The sequence below is a fragment of the Balaenoptera borealis genome, assembly GCF_965194805.1.
Source record: "Balaenoptera borealis genome assembly, chromosome: 5".
In the NCBI taxonomy this organism is placed as follows: Eukaryota; Metazoa; Chordata; class Mammalia; order Artiodactyla; family Balaenopteridae; genus Balaenoptera; species Balaenoptera borealis.
Window position 1 is genome coordinate 58,929,669 of NC_138862.1, and position 14,500 is coordinate 58,944,168.

Sequence of the window (14,500 nt, forward strand, 5' to 3'; positions counted from 1 at the left end):
CTTTCCTTTCCAAATTCCCATGATAGGAGTCAATGGCTTCCTAAAGAAGGAAGTTATGTTCCGTTGAAGGATGTGTTCATTGACCTCACCTTGAATTTATCACTTGGGTCACTGGCTCCTTATGAAAGTCTACTTCCTAAGAGGTATCCCTGAACTTCTTTCTCTTTTCACTACAGCAGTAACAACAAAGGTGGCCTCCTTGTCCACTTTTGGCTTGTGTTTGTCATGCCACATGCCAAGGGCCATATCTTCTGTGAGGACTGTGTGGCTGCCATCTTGAAGGACTCCATCCAGACAAGCATCATAAACCGGACGTCCGTGGGGAGCCTGCAGGGTCTGGCTGTGGACATGGACTCTGTGGTACTAAATGGTGATTGTTGGGTAATTCTCCCTCAAGCACTCCTTCCTGCAGCACTCTTGATACTGTCGATTATCGTAGTCAATGTTGCCGTGAAGTACGGTCTTCCCTCTATATCCACGGACTTCGCATTCATGGATTCAACCAACCATGTATAAAAAATATTTGGAAAAAAATTCCAGAAAGTTCCAAAAAAGCAAAACTTGAATTTGCCACAGGCTGGTGACTATTTACATAGCATTTACACTGTATTAGGTATTAGAAGTAATCTAGAGATGATTTAAAGTATACAGGGGGATGTGCATAGGTTTTATGCAAATACTATGCCATTTTACATAAGGGACTTGAGCATTCATGAATTTTGGTATCCTTGGGGGTCCTGGAGCCAATCCCCTGTGGATACTGAGGAATGACTGTATTCTTCTCCACAATCCCAGTGGAACAGGATTAGCTGAAGACATTGGAGCTACATTGATAAAGGAAGTTGCTAAATGTTATATACAGTGATTAGACAATAGAATTGGGGTCAGAATATACATGAAAATGAATTTATTAAAGCGTACCCTTCTCTATATTTAATTTGGCTTCATGCATCTTCAAACTAAGGCTCCAAGGGACAAAGTCCTGGAGAAGGAAAATTTTGCTGAGTTTTACCTTCCGTGTTTCTTCCCTTGTTCAGACAGAACTGTGCCTATGTTCTATAGTGTGCCCCAATGATCCAAAATGGCCTGCCCAAAACACAGTCAGAATGCAAATTCCATCATTTGTCTTGTTTAATTATTGTTTAACCCCAAATTTATGCAGTTTTCTATTTTGAGTTAAATTATATATATATGTTAGGCATATAGTAGGTAGTTGATAAGTATTTGTAATAAGTAATGAATCAATAAAAGAAATCTCTAGTGGAAAATTCTGTACCACATATACTACTTCAGATATAGAACCAATTATTATGTTTAGTTGCTTTTTTATCTTCAAAAAATGTTTAAAAGTTGTTACAACAGATGATTTCAAGCACAAAAGTAAAGAGAATCGTTTAATCAACTCTTACATACCTTACTCAGCTTCAACAACTATCAACTCATAGCTGTCCTATTTGATCTCTAAATACCTAAACAACCTCCCTTTTACCATCACAGGATTATTTTAAAGCAAATCCCAGATATGTTGGATTGCTTTTAAAGGACAAGATATTTTTACTAAGCAAAATTCTAACAAAATGAAATACTGGGACTGATAGTGTTTTTTCTATGTGCTTTTTCAATGCAGCTGGGCTTCGGTCAGATTACTCTTCAACCATAGGATCTGGTAAATTATGTCTGTGGTTTCTCCCCCGCCCTCCAACCTCCCCACCCCCACTGCCTCCAAATCAGTATCCTTTATGGCTGCAGTTTTCCTGTTCACATGATGGTGTTTGTTAGTGTTCTTTCCGTTGCAAGTGACAGATATAATATATTCAAACTAGCTTAAGCACAAAAGAAACGTTATTGCCTCATATAACTGGGACATATGTGGAATATGCTGGCTGCAGGCATGGTTGGGTCCAGGTTCTAAGACAAAATATCGGCAGGACTCTGCATTTTTGTTTTCTTCTGCCGAGACTTCATCAAGTGGGTTCTTCCAATGTGGTGGCATAAATGGCCACCAGCAGATCCAAGCTTATGATTTATCAGTTTAGCTACCATGGTGGAAAAAACCTCACCTGTATTTTGAGAAGTCCTTGGGCTGAGTTTCATTGTCTCAAATTGGCTGACGTGTCCACTCCTGAAACAGCTGCTTTGGCTCTGATTGGTCAGTCTGGGTCGTGTGCTCACTTCTGGACCTAGGGTGAGTTTAACCCCAACCAAGCCACATGGACAGAGTAAGAGTAGTTTCTCAAAGTAAAATCTAGGTGCTGTTATCAGAAGGGATGAGAGTGGATTCCAGGCTGGCAAAGACAGCAGATATTCTCCATGTGAGCTCTTTTGCTCTTTACTCTTCTATAAAGATTTCTAGAAAAATCATTCCAAAAACAAAACAAAGCAAAATAAAGTGCTGTCTCCACAGACAAAGGCTGCTCTCAGTACTTCTACGCAGATCACCTGTCTCTCCGCTACCCTCTGGAGATCTCGGCAACCTCGGGGAGGCTGATGTGCCACTTCAAGCTGGTGGCCATAGTGGGCCACCTGATCCGTCTCTCGATAGAGTCCGTCCGGATTGAAGCCGACAACTGTGTCACCGACTCCCTGACCATTTACGACTCCCTCTTGCCAATCCGGAGCACCATCTTGTATAGGTATTATGCAGGCACTCTGGTTGGCAAGTGAAAAGAATTTTTGCAATGTCTCTCTTTTGCAGTATCTGGCTTGCCCTTTGATTTTTTTAAACCATTTTTGCGTATACTCATGAGGTCAAAGATTGACCCGTGCCCTATTTAGTGGCCCCTGTATTAGCCAGAGCCTATCAGACACAGTGTTTGCTTTTCACTTGTAGCATACAACAGTCAAAATCATTGGGAGCTTCAGTCAATAGTTCTGATATATATTTCAGATTTTTTTTTTTTGGTTTAATTTTACTTTCATTGCAATCACCCTGAAGGCTACTGTTTCAATAGAACGTGAGAATAAATATTCTATTATGATTGCACAGCATTAGTAAAACAAATTTTTTTCGTTATAAAGATAACACAATGTTTATTATGAAAGTGAGGTCAATCAGAGAAAACAATGTCAATTATCTTACATTCCCATTACCCAGAGTAAATGTCTGTTATATTTTTGCATACATTCTTTCATTCATACGTGTACATAATTACACACACATATACATATACATATCCTAGTATTTCTTACTCACTAGTAGACATCTTTTTATGAGTGCTTAATATTTTGGTAACCTAGTAATGTCAGTTAGGCTTTATTAAGAATTTGCTATTTTTGCTCGTTGTGCTAAAAGGCATATGAATTATCTTATTTTAAATAGTGTTTATGTATGTATATAATAGTATTTTATGTATTATTTATTTATATTTTGGTGGTGAATGAACGTGTTAAAAGTTCAAACAGTGTCTAAAGATTTGTAGTGAAAAGTAAGTTTGTCACTGATGCTCACCCCTCAATCACTGTTTTTGGTTTCTTTTCACTATTCCCAGACATATTTAGTTATTATCTCATTTAATCCTCACCACAATGCTATGAGGAGTATACTATTATTGCTACCATTTCAGAGTTGGGAAACTGGCATTTATGAAGAACTAGTTACTTCATTGCCCAATTAAGTGATAGAGCTGAGGGGTTTTTTTTGTTGTTTGTTTGTTTTTTAAAAATTTATTTACTTATTTATTTATTTATTTATTTATGGCTGTGTTGGGTCTTCGTTTCTGTGCGAGGGCTTTCTCTAGTTGCGGCAAGCGGGGACCACTCTTCATCGCGGTGCGCGGGCCTCTCACTATCGCGGCCTCTCTTGCGGAGCACAGGCTCCAGACACGCAGGCTCAGTAGCTGTGGCTCACGGGCCTAGTTGCTCCGCGGCATGTGGGATCTTCCCAGACCAGGGCTCGAACCCGTGTTCCCTGCATTGGCAGGCAGATTCTCAACCACTGTGCCACCAGGGAAGCCCTAGAGCTGAGTTTTGAACCCAATTTTCCCTGGTAAAGAGCCCATGACTTTAGCTATTAAATACCCTGCCTGTATACCTTGTTTGCTCTCAAGGAGTGTCCAGTGACAGCCATCCAAGAGAATTCTTCATTAGTCACTGGACAAAAATTTCTGCACCTATATCAGCTCCGCTCTATCTGTAGTGCCCTCTGGCCACTAATTGATGAAGATCTGGCTGGCAGAGTCTGATTCACAGGAACTGTGTGGATGGCCCAAGAAATGTGTGGAATTAGTGGTGGATGGAGGTCCGATCCTCAATAACCTATTATTTATGTGCTTTTGTTTTGTTATCTGGTTTCAGAATTTGTGAACCCACAAGAACATTAATGTCATTTGTTTCAACAAATAATCTCATGTTGGTGACATTTAAGTCTCCTCAGATACCAAGGCTATCAGGAATCCGGGCATATTTCGAGGTCGTTCCAGAACAAGGTAAGCTTCCCCAATTGAAAAAAGTCATGAGAAATACTTGTTATGATAGATACTCCAGTCTTATCTCTCCCAAGGCTGTGTTGTAATACTAGTTGCATTGGTCAGGACCCTGAGTCAGGGTCTGGTTCAAAGAGGGAGATAGTATTAGTTATTCTAACAGAGAATTTAATGTAAAGAACTGTTAACTCAGTACAGAGGTGTTAACTGGGTAACTCAAAAGGCAAAAAAACAAAAACAAAAAAACTGTAAGGTATCATGGATGTAAAACATGTAGGAAGCAACTAGCACTGTAGATCTAGAGGAACAAAGGAAAGGAATTGGAATGATTACAATTTAGGGCTTGGAGGAGGGGGGGTGGTCTGTGTAATGGAACTCAGACCTCTGCCCAGCTGGTGTTGGTGTCTATAAATTCGGAGGCAGGTGTTCATGAACCTGGGACCCAGACCTTTGAGGAGAGGGTGCCAGACAGCTGAGCTGGCATCTTTTAGGGAGACACAATAAAGCGGAAGTTGGAAAAACTGCTAACAGATTCAACTCTGTTACAGGAAGGAAGAGTAGCTGTGAGAGTGAAGCAGCATTGCTGGGGTGACACTCCCAGGAATAAGAAACAGACTGAAGCCCTGTTCTTCCCTCTCCAGCCTTCTAGTCTCCCTTTAGCACCCCCTACTGGCAGAGCCTATCAGGTAGTGAAGGACAGAAGTGGTTTGTATAGTCCAGACCAGCCTTGCAGAAGAGTAGAGAGGGGTGGGTTTGGAGTTGAGGGACAATAGCTCAGTAACTAGCACATTCTTTCCTGAATTCTCATTTATAGTAATGCACATAAGTGCCATCCTAGAAAGTGCTCATGATGCAAAACCCAGAGGATTTAATGGGTTTTTCTAGTGAGCAAAAAGTGACCTCCTCTTTATTCTTCTCTTTTTGACTTGGGTTGACGAAGTCAAACAAAACAAAATGAAAAGAGCCTTCACTGAAACTCTAATGTTTTTGTAATATTTGTTGCCTTGGAAACTGGTCAGATCTTACAGGTTATGTCTTGGTAACTTCTTTATGAGCATCAACAAAGGTAAAGGGGTCAGAATGGGAGATGGGGGTGAGGAGGGAAGAGAATTGGGCTTAAGTAGACGGTGAGAGCTACAGGTTCATCACTATTTTAAGAAAGTGGCTCATTTTGATAGGTTTTTCTCTGCCAAATTATTACAAAACAAAATGTAAAATTGATTTATTGAACTAGATATTTGAGATAGTGTTAGGTTGAAAATTATCTGTAACTCCAAAGGTTAAAAATAGAATTATAACAGAAATATTATAGTGGAATTTGTCTATTCACTCAACAAATATTTACTGAACATCTGTTGTATGCCAGAAATGACTGTAGGTGTTAGGGAAATAGTAAACAAAATAGAAAGAATATCAGTGCTCTTGGGCCGCTTATATTCTCGCAGAAGGATGACCATAACAGTAAGAATAGACATGTAGATTGTCTTATTTAAATAGTATAACACATTATGAAAACTGGATATCTCTTGAACAAGAAATACACACTAATTTGAACAAAATTAACTCAGAAGCTTTAAAAATATATATTTACAGTGCTGTATGTCAAAATATACATACAGTGTTAATATGTAAATTATATCTCAATAAAACTAGAAGAAAAAATATATTTAAACCGTGTTTTTTAAAGAAAGGAATAGCATCCTATAGATCTGTAACCAAAATAAATGATTTGAAAACAAGTATAGACTTTGAACAGTATATTAGCTGTACATCCGTAGGGTACTATTTTTTTTTAAAAAATAGTTTAATTTCAAAACTATATAAGCTTATTGACCAAGAAAATGTGCATTTGTAGTTAAAGAAATGTATGCTGTCTATTTCCCATAATCTCACAACTGCAAATCATTGTGTGTTACTGGATATTTTTTTCAGAATGTGAAAACACAGTGTTGGTCAAAGAAATCACTGGCTTTGAAGGGAAAATTTCAAGTCCATATTACCCAAGCTACTACCCTCCGAAATGCAAGTGTACCTGGAAATTTCAGGTAGCCTAGTTTTAACAGTATCTTAGAAAAATATTGTTATCCTATTTTTAGTAGCTATTTATTTTTCAATTTAATTATACTTATTTTTTAAATTACAAAAAGAATGTCAGTTAATTTTATAATATTTAAACCTTATTAAAATATATTATCTAGAACATGAAAGTTTGTTGTAATTTCAAGCCTCTGCTCACAAATTAACTGCTTTTTGCAGACTGGGGCTTATTTGTCCAGTTTCTTACTTTGTATTAAAAAGAGCAAAGACATTGTTACAGGATCAAACAATTTATTTTATTATGGTAGAGCTCATTTATTAATTTTTAATTACTTCATCAGCATTATAATGAGAATAATAAAGAAATAATAAATTGAATTAGGCAACGTATATTTCAGCTGTATAAGCAAATTGGAGTGTAAATTTATATGAAATACATATGTCTCCCTCTGGCGCTAGACAGGGAGTCCCTGGTTTTGGTTTGTTTTTCAAAATCTCAGTGTGTAACCTATTTTTCTTTCTCCAGCTGTTATATTAATGTGGAGGGAGGTCGCCTTTGCTCTTTCAGCATATACATATGAAATCATTTTTGTGTGGCATAGCAGTTAGATGCAAGTGACAAGCAGTGTCTAGTTTGTATTCATTCAACATATTATTATTAAATGCCTGCTCCGTGTCAGGCAGTATTCTGAACACTGGGATGCATGAGATCTCTCTCTCACACACATGCACACACACACACACACACACACACACACACACACACACACACAAGCTCTGCTGTCATGGAGTCCTCTATAAAGTAGGGGGAGACAGGTGACAAACAAATAAACAAGTAAAATACATGCAGTGTGTTCCATGATGGTACAATGCTATGGAGAATACAGCTGGGGAGGGGCTCTGTAGCTGAGTGGGGGGGGTGGCGGTGTGAAAGGTAGGAAGTCTGGGATTTGTTGTCTCAAGTAGGATGGTCAGGGAAAGCCTCACTGACGAGGGGACATTTGCATAGAACCTTGAGACACGAGGGAACTAACCTGGTGCATGCTGAAGGTAAGAGTGTTGCAGGCAAAGGGAAGAGCTGAGGCAAAGGCCCCAAGGAGGCAGGAGAGTGCTTGCTGCATGTAGGGTTCGTGCACAGTCCTAACAGTTAAATATTGAAATAATTTTATTATACCCAAATCTCTACCTACTAGTAGGCATCCTTAAATTATTTTTTTATCATTATCCCAAATATTTAAAATATAATTAAGACATAAAGGTTCTGGACTCTTGCTCACTGCCAGATTCTTGGTGCCTTAGGGCAGCAGAAGCTCAGAGCCTCAGATGACTAGCAAGTCTGAAGGTGGGGGAGAGGGGTAGATGGAAAGAGAAGAAAAGAAGCGGTGGGGAAAGAGGAGGGAAAGACATCAAACCTCTGTCTCTTCAACTCTCCAATAAGCAGAGTTATCTTCTTTACAATATCTAGAACAAGAAAGACCCCATTCCCAGAAGCTCCATCAGGTGTTTGAAAGTCCTTTGAGATAAAACAAATGTTGATCCCATGGGAACTCATAAGATTTAAAAGGAAAATCCCTAAACGTTGCTGTGATTAAATTTTAGTCAGGGTACAAACAAAAATATCAGATCACTTTCTGTTTCACTGGGTCAAGGGTTAGAAATGCAGAACAATAGGAAATCTTTATAAGGAAAAGAGCATGGGGTGGGGGATGGGAAAGGGGAGACAGGAAACACTGGGGACAGACTTGTGTGATGACACCATTTCCCAGAGGTCAAGGTCCTCTCAGTGAGGAGGTGAAATAAAGCTGTTGCTTTGTTGGAAGGCTTTGAGCAGCCACCGATAGCTGTGTGAGAGCACATTTCTTTATTTTTTTTTTTGAAATTTTGAATTTTATTTTATTTATTTTTTTATAGACCAGGTTCTTATTAGTTATCCATTTAAAACATATTAGTGTATACATGTCAATCCCAATCTCCCAAATCATCACACCACCATCCCTCTCCCCCACCGCTTTCCCCCCTTGGTGTCCATACGTTTGTTCTCTACATCTGAGTCTCAATTTCTGCCCTGCAAACTGGTTCATATGTACCATTTTTCTAGGTTCCCCATATATGCGTTAATATACAATATTTGTTTTTCTCTTTCTGACTTACTTCACTCTGTATGATTGTCTCTAGATTCATCCACGTCTCTACAAATGACCCAATTTTGTTCCTTTTTATGGCTAATATTCCATTGTATATATGTACCACAACTTCTTTATCCATTCGTCTGTCGATGGGCATGTAGGTTGCTTCCATGATCTGGCTATTGTAAATAGTGCTTCAATGAACATTGGGGTGCATGTGTCTTTTTGAAATATGGTTTTCTCTGGGTATGTGCCCAGTAGTGGGAAGCTGGGTCATATGGTAATTCTATTTTTAGTTTTTTAAGGAACCTCCATACTGTTCTCCATAGTGGTTGTATCAATTTACATTCCCACCAACAGTGCAAGAGGGCTCTCTTTTCTCCACACCCTCTCCAGCATTTGTTGTTTGTAGATTTTCTGATAATGCCCATTCTAACTGGTGTGAGGTGATACCTCACTGTAGTTTTGATTTGCATTTCTCTAATAACTAGTGATGTTGAGCAGCTTTTCATGAGCTTCTTGGCCATCTGTATGTCTTCTTTGGAGAAATGTCTATTTAGATCTTCTGCCCATTTTTGGATTGGGTTGTTTGTTTCTTTAATATTGAGCTGCATGAGCTGTTTATATATTTTAGAGATTAATCCTTTGTCCGTTGATTCGTTTGCAAATATTTTCTCCCATTGTGAGGGTTGTCTTTTTGTCTTGTTTATGGTTTCCTTTGCTGTGAAAAAGCTTTTAAGTTTCATTAGGTCCCGTTTGTTTATTTTTGTTTTTATTTCCATTACTCTAGGAGGTGGATCAAAAAAGATTTATGATCAAAAATCATAAATCAAAAAGATTTATGTCAAAGAGTGTTCTTCCTATGTTTTCCTCTAAGAGTCTTATAGTGTCTGGTCTTACATTTAGGTCTTTAATCCATTTTGAGTTTATTTTTGTGTATGGTGTTAGGGAGTGTTCTAATTTCATTATTTTACATGTAGCTGTCCAGTTTTCCCAACACCATTTATTGAAGAGACTGTCTTTCTCCATTGTATATCCTTGCCTCCTTTGTCATAGATTAGTTGACCATAGGTGGGTGGGTTTATCTCTGGGCTTTCTATCTTGTTCCATTGATCTATGTTTCTGTTTTTGTGCTAGTACCATATTGTCTTGATTACTGTAGCTTTGTAGTATAGTCTGAAGTCAGGGAGTCTGATTCCTCCAGCTCCGTTTATTTCCCTCAAGACAGCTTTGGCTATTTGGGGTCTTTTGTGTCTCCATACAAATTTTAAGATGATTTGTTCTAGTTCCGTAAAAAATGTCATTGGTAATTTGATAGGGATTGCATTCAATCTGTAGATTGCTTTGGGTAGTATAGTCATTTTCACAATATTGATTCTTCCAATCCAAGAGCATGGTATATCTCTCCATCTGTTGGTATCATCTTTAATTTCTTTCATCAGTGTCTTACAGTTTTCTGCATAGAGGTCTTTTGTCTCCCTAGGTAGGTTTATTTCTAGGTATTTTATTCTTTTTGTTGCAATGGTAAATGGGAGTCTTTCCCTAATTTCTCTTTCAGATTTTTCATCATTAGTGTATAGGAATGCCAGAGATTTCTGTGCGTTAATTTTGTATCCTGCAACTTTACCAAATTCATTGATTAGCTCTAGTAGTTTTCTGGTGGCATTTTTAGGATTCTCTATGTATAGTATCATGTCATCTGCAAACAGTGACAGCTTTACTTATTCTTTTCCAATTTGTATTCCTTTTATTTCTTTTTCTTCTCTGATTGCCATGGCTAGGACTTCCCAAACTATGTTGAATAATAGTGGTGAGACTGGACATCCTTGTTTTGTTCCTGATCTTAGAGGAAATGCTTTCAGTTTTTCACCATTGTGAATGATGTTTGCTGTGGGTTTGTCATATATGGACTTTATTATGTTGAGGTAGGTTCCCTCTATGCCCACTTTCTGGAGAGTTTTTATCATAAATGGGTGTTGAATTTTGTCAAAAGCTTTTTCTGCATCTATTGAGATGATCATATTGTTTTTATTCTTCAATTTGTTAATATGGTGTATCACATTGCTTGATTTGTGTATATTGAAGAATCCTTGCATCCCTGGGATAAATCCCACTTGATCATGGTGTATGATCCTTTTAATGTGCTGTTGGATTCTGTTTGCTAGTATTTTGTTGAGGATTTTTGCATCTATATTCATCAGTGATATTGGTCTGTAATTTTCTTTTTTTGTAGTATCTTTGTCTGGTTTTGGTATCAGGGTGATGTTGGCCTCATAGAATGAGTTTGGGAGTGTTCCTTCCTCTGCAATTTTTTGGAAGAGTTTGAGAAGGTTGGGTGTTAGCTCTTCTCTAAATATCTGATAGAATTCACCTGTGAAGCCATCTGGTCCTGCACTTTTGTTTGTTGGAAGATTTTTAATCACAGTTTCAATTTCATTACTTGTGATTGGTCTGTTCATATTTTCTATTTCTTCCTGGTTCAGTCTTGGAAGGTTATACCTCTCTAAGAATTTGTCCATTTCTTCCAGATTGTCCATTTTATTGGCATAGAGTTGCTTGCAGTAGTCTCTTAGAATGCTTTGTATTTCTGCATTGTCTGTTGTAACTTCTCCTTTTTCATTTCTAATTTTATTGATTTGAGTCCTCTCCCTCTTTTTCTTGATGAGTCTGGCTAATGGTTTACAAATTTCATTTATCTTCTCAAAGAACCAGCTTTTAGTTTTGTTGATCTTTGCTACTGTTTTCTTTGTTTCTATTTCATTTATTTCTGCTCTGATCTTTATGATTTCTTTCCTTCTGCTAACTTTGGGTTTTGTTTGTTCTTCTTTCTCTACTTCCTTTAGGTGTAACGTTAGATTGTTTATTTCAGATTTTTCTTGTGTCTTGAGGTAGGCTTGTATAGCTATAAACTTCCCTCTTAGAACTGCTTTTGCTGCATCCCATAGGTTTTGGATCATTGTGTTTTCATTGTCATTTGTCTCTAGGTATTTTTTGATTGCCTCTTTGATTTTTTTCAGTGATCTCTTTGTTATTTGTAAGATTGTTTAGCTTCCATGTGTTTGTGCTGTTTACGTTTTTTTCCCTGTAAGTGATTTCTAATCTCATAGTGTTGTGATCAGAAAAGATGCTTGATATGATTTCAATTTTCTTAAATTTACTGAGGCTTGATTTGTGACCCACGATGTGATCTATCCTGGAGAATGCTCCCTGTGCACTTGAGAAGAATGTGTAATCTGCGGTTTTTGGATGGAATGTCCTATAAATATCAATTAAATCTATCTGGTCTATTGTGTCATTTAAAGCTTCTGTTTCCTTATTAATTTTCTGTTTGGCTGATCTGTCCATTGGTGTAAGTGAGGTGTTAAAAGTCCCCCACTATTATTGTGTTACTGTCGATTTCCTCTTTTGTAGCTGTTAACAGTTGCCTTATGTATTGAGGTGCTCCTATGTTGGGTGCATATATATTTACAATTGTTATATCTTCTTCTTGGATTGATCCCTTGATCATTATGTAGTGTCCTTCTTTGTCTCTTGTAATAGTCTTTATTTTAAAGTCTATTTTATCTGATATGAGAATTGCTACTCCAGCTTTCTTTTGATTTACATTTACATGGAATATCTTTTTCCATCCCCTCACTTTCAGTCTGTATGTGTCCCTAGGTCTGAAGTGGGTCTCTTGTAGACATCATATATATGGGTCTTGTTTTTGTATCCACTCAGTGAGCCTGTGTCTTTTGGTTGGAGCATTTAATCCATTCACGTTTAAGGTAATTATCATTATGTATGTTCCTATGACCATTTTCTTAATTGTTTTGGGTTTGGTTTTGTAGGTCCTTTTCTTCTCTTGTGTTTCCCACTTAGAGAAGTTCCTTTAGCATTTGTTGTAGAGCTGGTTTGGTGGTGCTGAATGCTTGTTGGTAGCTTTTGCTTGTTGGTAAAGCTTTTGATTTCTCCATCGAATCTGAATGAGATCCTTGCCGGGTATAGTAATCTTGGTTGTAGCTTCTTCCCTTTCATCACTTTAAGTATATCATGTCACTCCCTTGTGGCTTGTAGAGTTTCTGCTGTTAACCTTACGGGAGTTCCCTTGTATGTTATTTGTCGTTTTTCTCTTGCTGCTTTCAATAATTTTTCTTTGTCTTTAATTTTTGCCAGTTTGATTACTATGTGTCTTGGCATGTTTCTCCTTGGGTTTATCCTGTATGGGACTCTCTGTGCTTCCTGGACTTGGGTGGCTATTTCCTTTCCCATGTTAGGGAGGTTTTCTTCTATAATCTCTTCAAATATTTTCTCGGGTCCTTTTTCTCTCTCTTCTCCTTCTGGGAACCCTATAATGTGAATGTTGTTGTGTTCAATATTGTCCCAGAGGTCTCTTAGGCTTTCTTCATTTCTTTTCATTATTTTTTCTTCATTCTGTTCTGCACCAGTGAATTCCACCATTCTGTCTTCCAGGTCACTTATCCGTTCTTCTGCCTCAATCAATCTTCTGCTATTGATTCCTTCTAGTGTAGTTTTCATTTCAGTTATTGTATTGTTCATCTCTGTTTGTTCTTTAATTTTTCTAGATCTTTGTTAAACATTTCTTGCATCTTCTCGATCTTTGCCTCCATTCTTTTTCCAAGGTCCTGGATCATCTTCACTATCATTATTCTGATTTCTTGTTCTGGAAGGTTGCCTATCTCCACTTCTTTTGGTTGTTTTTCTGGGGTTTTATCTTGTTCCTTCATCTGGTACATAGCCCTCTGCCTTTTCATCTTGTCTATCTTTCTGTGAATGTGGTTTTTGTTCCACAGGCTGCAGGATTGTAGTTCTTCTTGCTTCTGCTGTCCCGTCTGGTGGATGAGGCTATCTAAGAGGCTTGTGCAAGCTTCTTGATCAGAGGGACTAGTGTTGGGTAGAGCTGGCTGTTGCTCTGTTGGGCAGAACTCAGTAAAACTTTAATCCACTTGTCTGCTGATGGGTGGGGCTGGGTACCCTCCCTGTTGGTTGTTTGGCCTGAGGCAACCCAACACTGGAGCCTACCTCGGCTCTTTGGTGGGGCTAATGGTGGACTCTGGGAGGTCTCACCCCAAGGAGTCCTTCCCAGAACTTCTGCTGCCAGTGTCCTTATCCCCGCGGTGTGCCACAGCCACCCCTCACCTCTGCAGGAGACCCTCCAGCACTAGCAGGTAGGTCGGGTTCTGTCTCCTATGGGGTCACTGCTCCTTCCCCTAGCTCCCAGTGCCCACACTACTTTCTGTGTGCCCTCCAAGAGTAGAGTCTCTGTTTCTCCCAGTCTCCTGTCAAAGTCCTACAGTGAAATCCCGCTAGCCTTCAAAGTCTGATTCTCTAGGAATTCCTCCTCCTGTTGCCGGACCCCCAGGTTGGGAAGCCTGATGTGGGGCTCAGAACCTGCACTCCAGTGGGTGGACTTCTGTGGTATAATTGTTCTCCAATTTGTTAGTCACCCACCCAGCAGTTATGGGATTTGATTTTACTGTGATTGCACCCCTCCTACTGTCTCATTGTGGCCTCTCCTTTGTCTTTTGAGATCATGTTTCTAAATGGAAATCATGTAAAAAATAACTTGTGACCTGTAAAATATCTTTGCATTTAATAAAAATGACAAAGAACTGGATGACTTAAGTAACAAAAATATTGACTCAAGTCATGATAAAACCTTTTCTACACAAGAGTTAATTCTATCATCCTCAATCCTTCTTAATGACTGGTTTGATTTCCAAATCTACTGAAGAGCAATCAATTGCCTTCTCAAACTCACTTCCAGCTGAGTTTTTAAGGTCTTATTTATCTGAGAAGGATTAACTCTTGCTCCCACTTAAAGCTCATCTGATTCTTCTTCCAAGCTCTCCTGTCTGTTCAACAAATGTTTGTTGAATGTCTGCTGCATGTCAGTCACCGTACAGGGATGCCTAG

At 38.5% G+C, this 14,500-nt stretch overlaps 1 protein-coding gene across 2 annotated transcripts in view; it reads left to right on the forward strand.

Moving 5' to 3' along the window:
• The window catches only part of TMPRSS7 (transmembrane serine protease 7), a 43,038-nt gene that overhangs the window by 9,663 nt on the left and 18,875 nt on the right, over positions 1–14,500 (forward strand). For both annotated transcript variants that reach the window (XR_014245359.1, XM_082394690.1), the window contains exons 5-9: positions 177–370; positions 1,628–1,666; positions 2,405–2,633; positions 4,294–4,424; positions 6,354–6,466. Coding sequence is in view for 1 of the 2 variants with exons in the window: in XM_082394690.1 (XP_082250816.1) it covers positions 177–370; positions 1,628–1,666; positions 2,405–2,633; positions 4,294–4,424; positions 6,354–6,466 (706 nt within the window). In the remaining variant the exon portion in view is untranslated. The remainder of the gene's footprint in view (positions 1–176; positions 371–1,627; positions 1,667–2,404; positions 2,634–4,293; positions 4,425–6,353; positions 6,467–14,500) is intronic.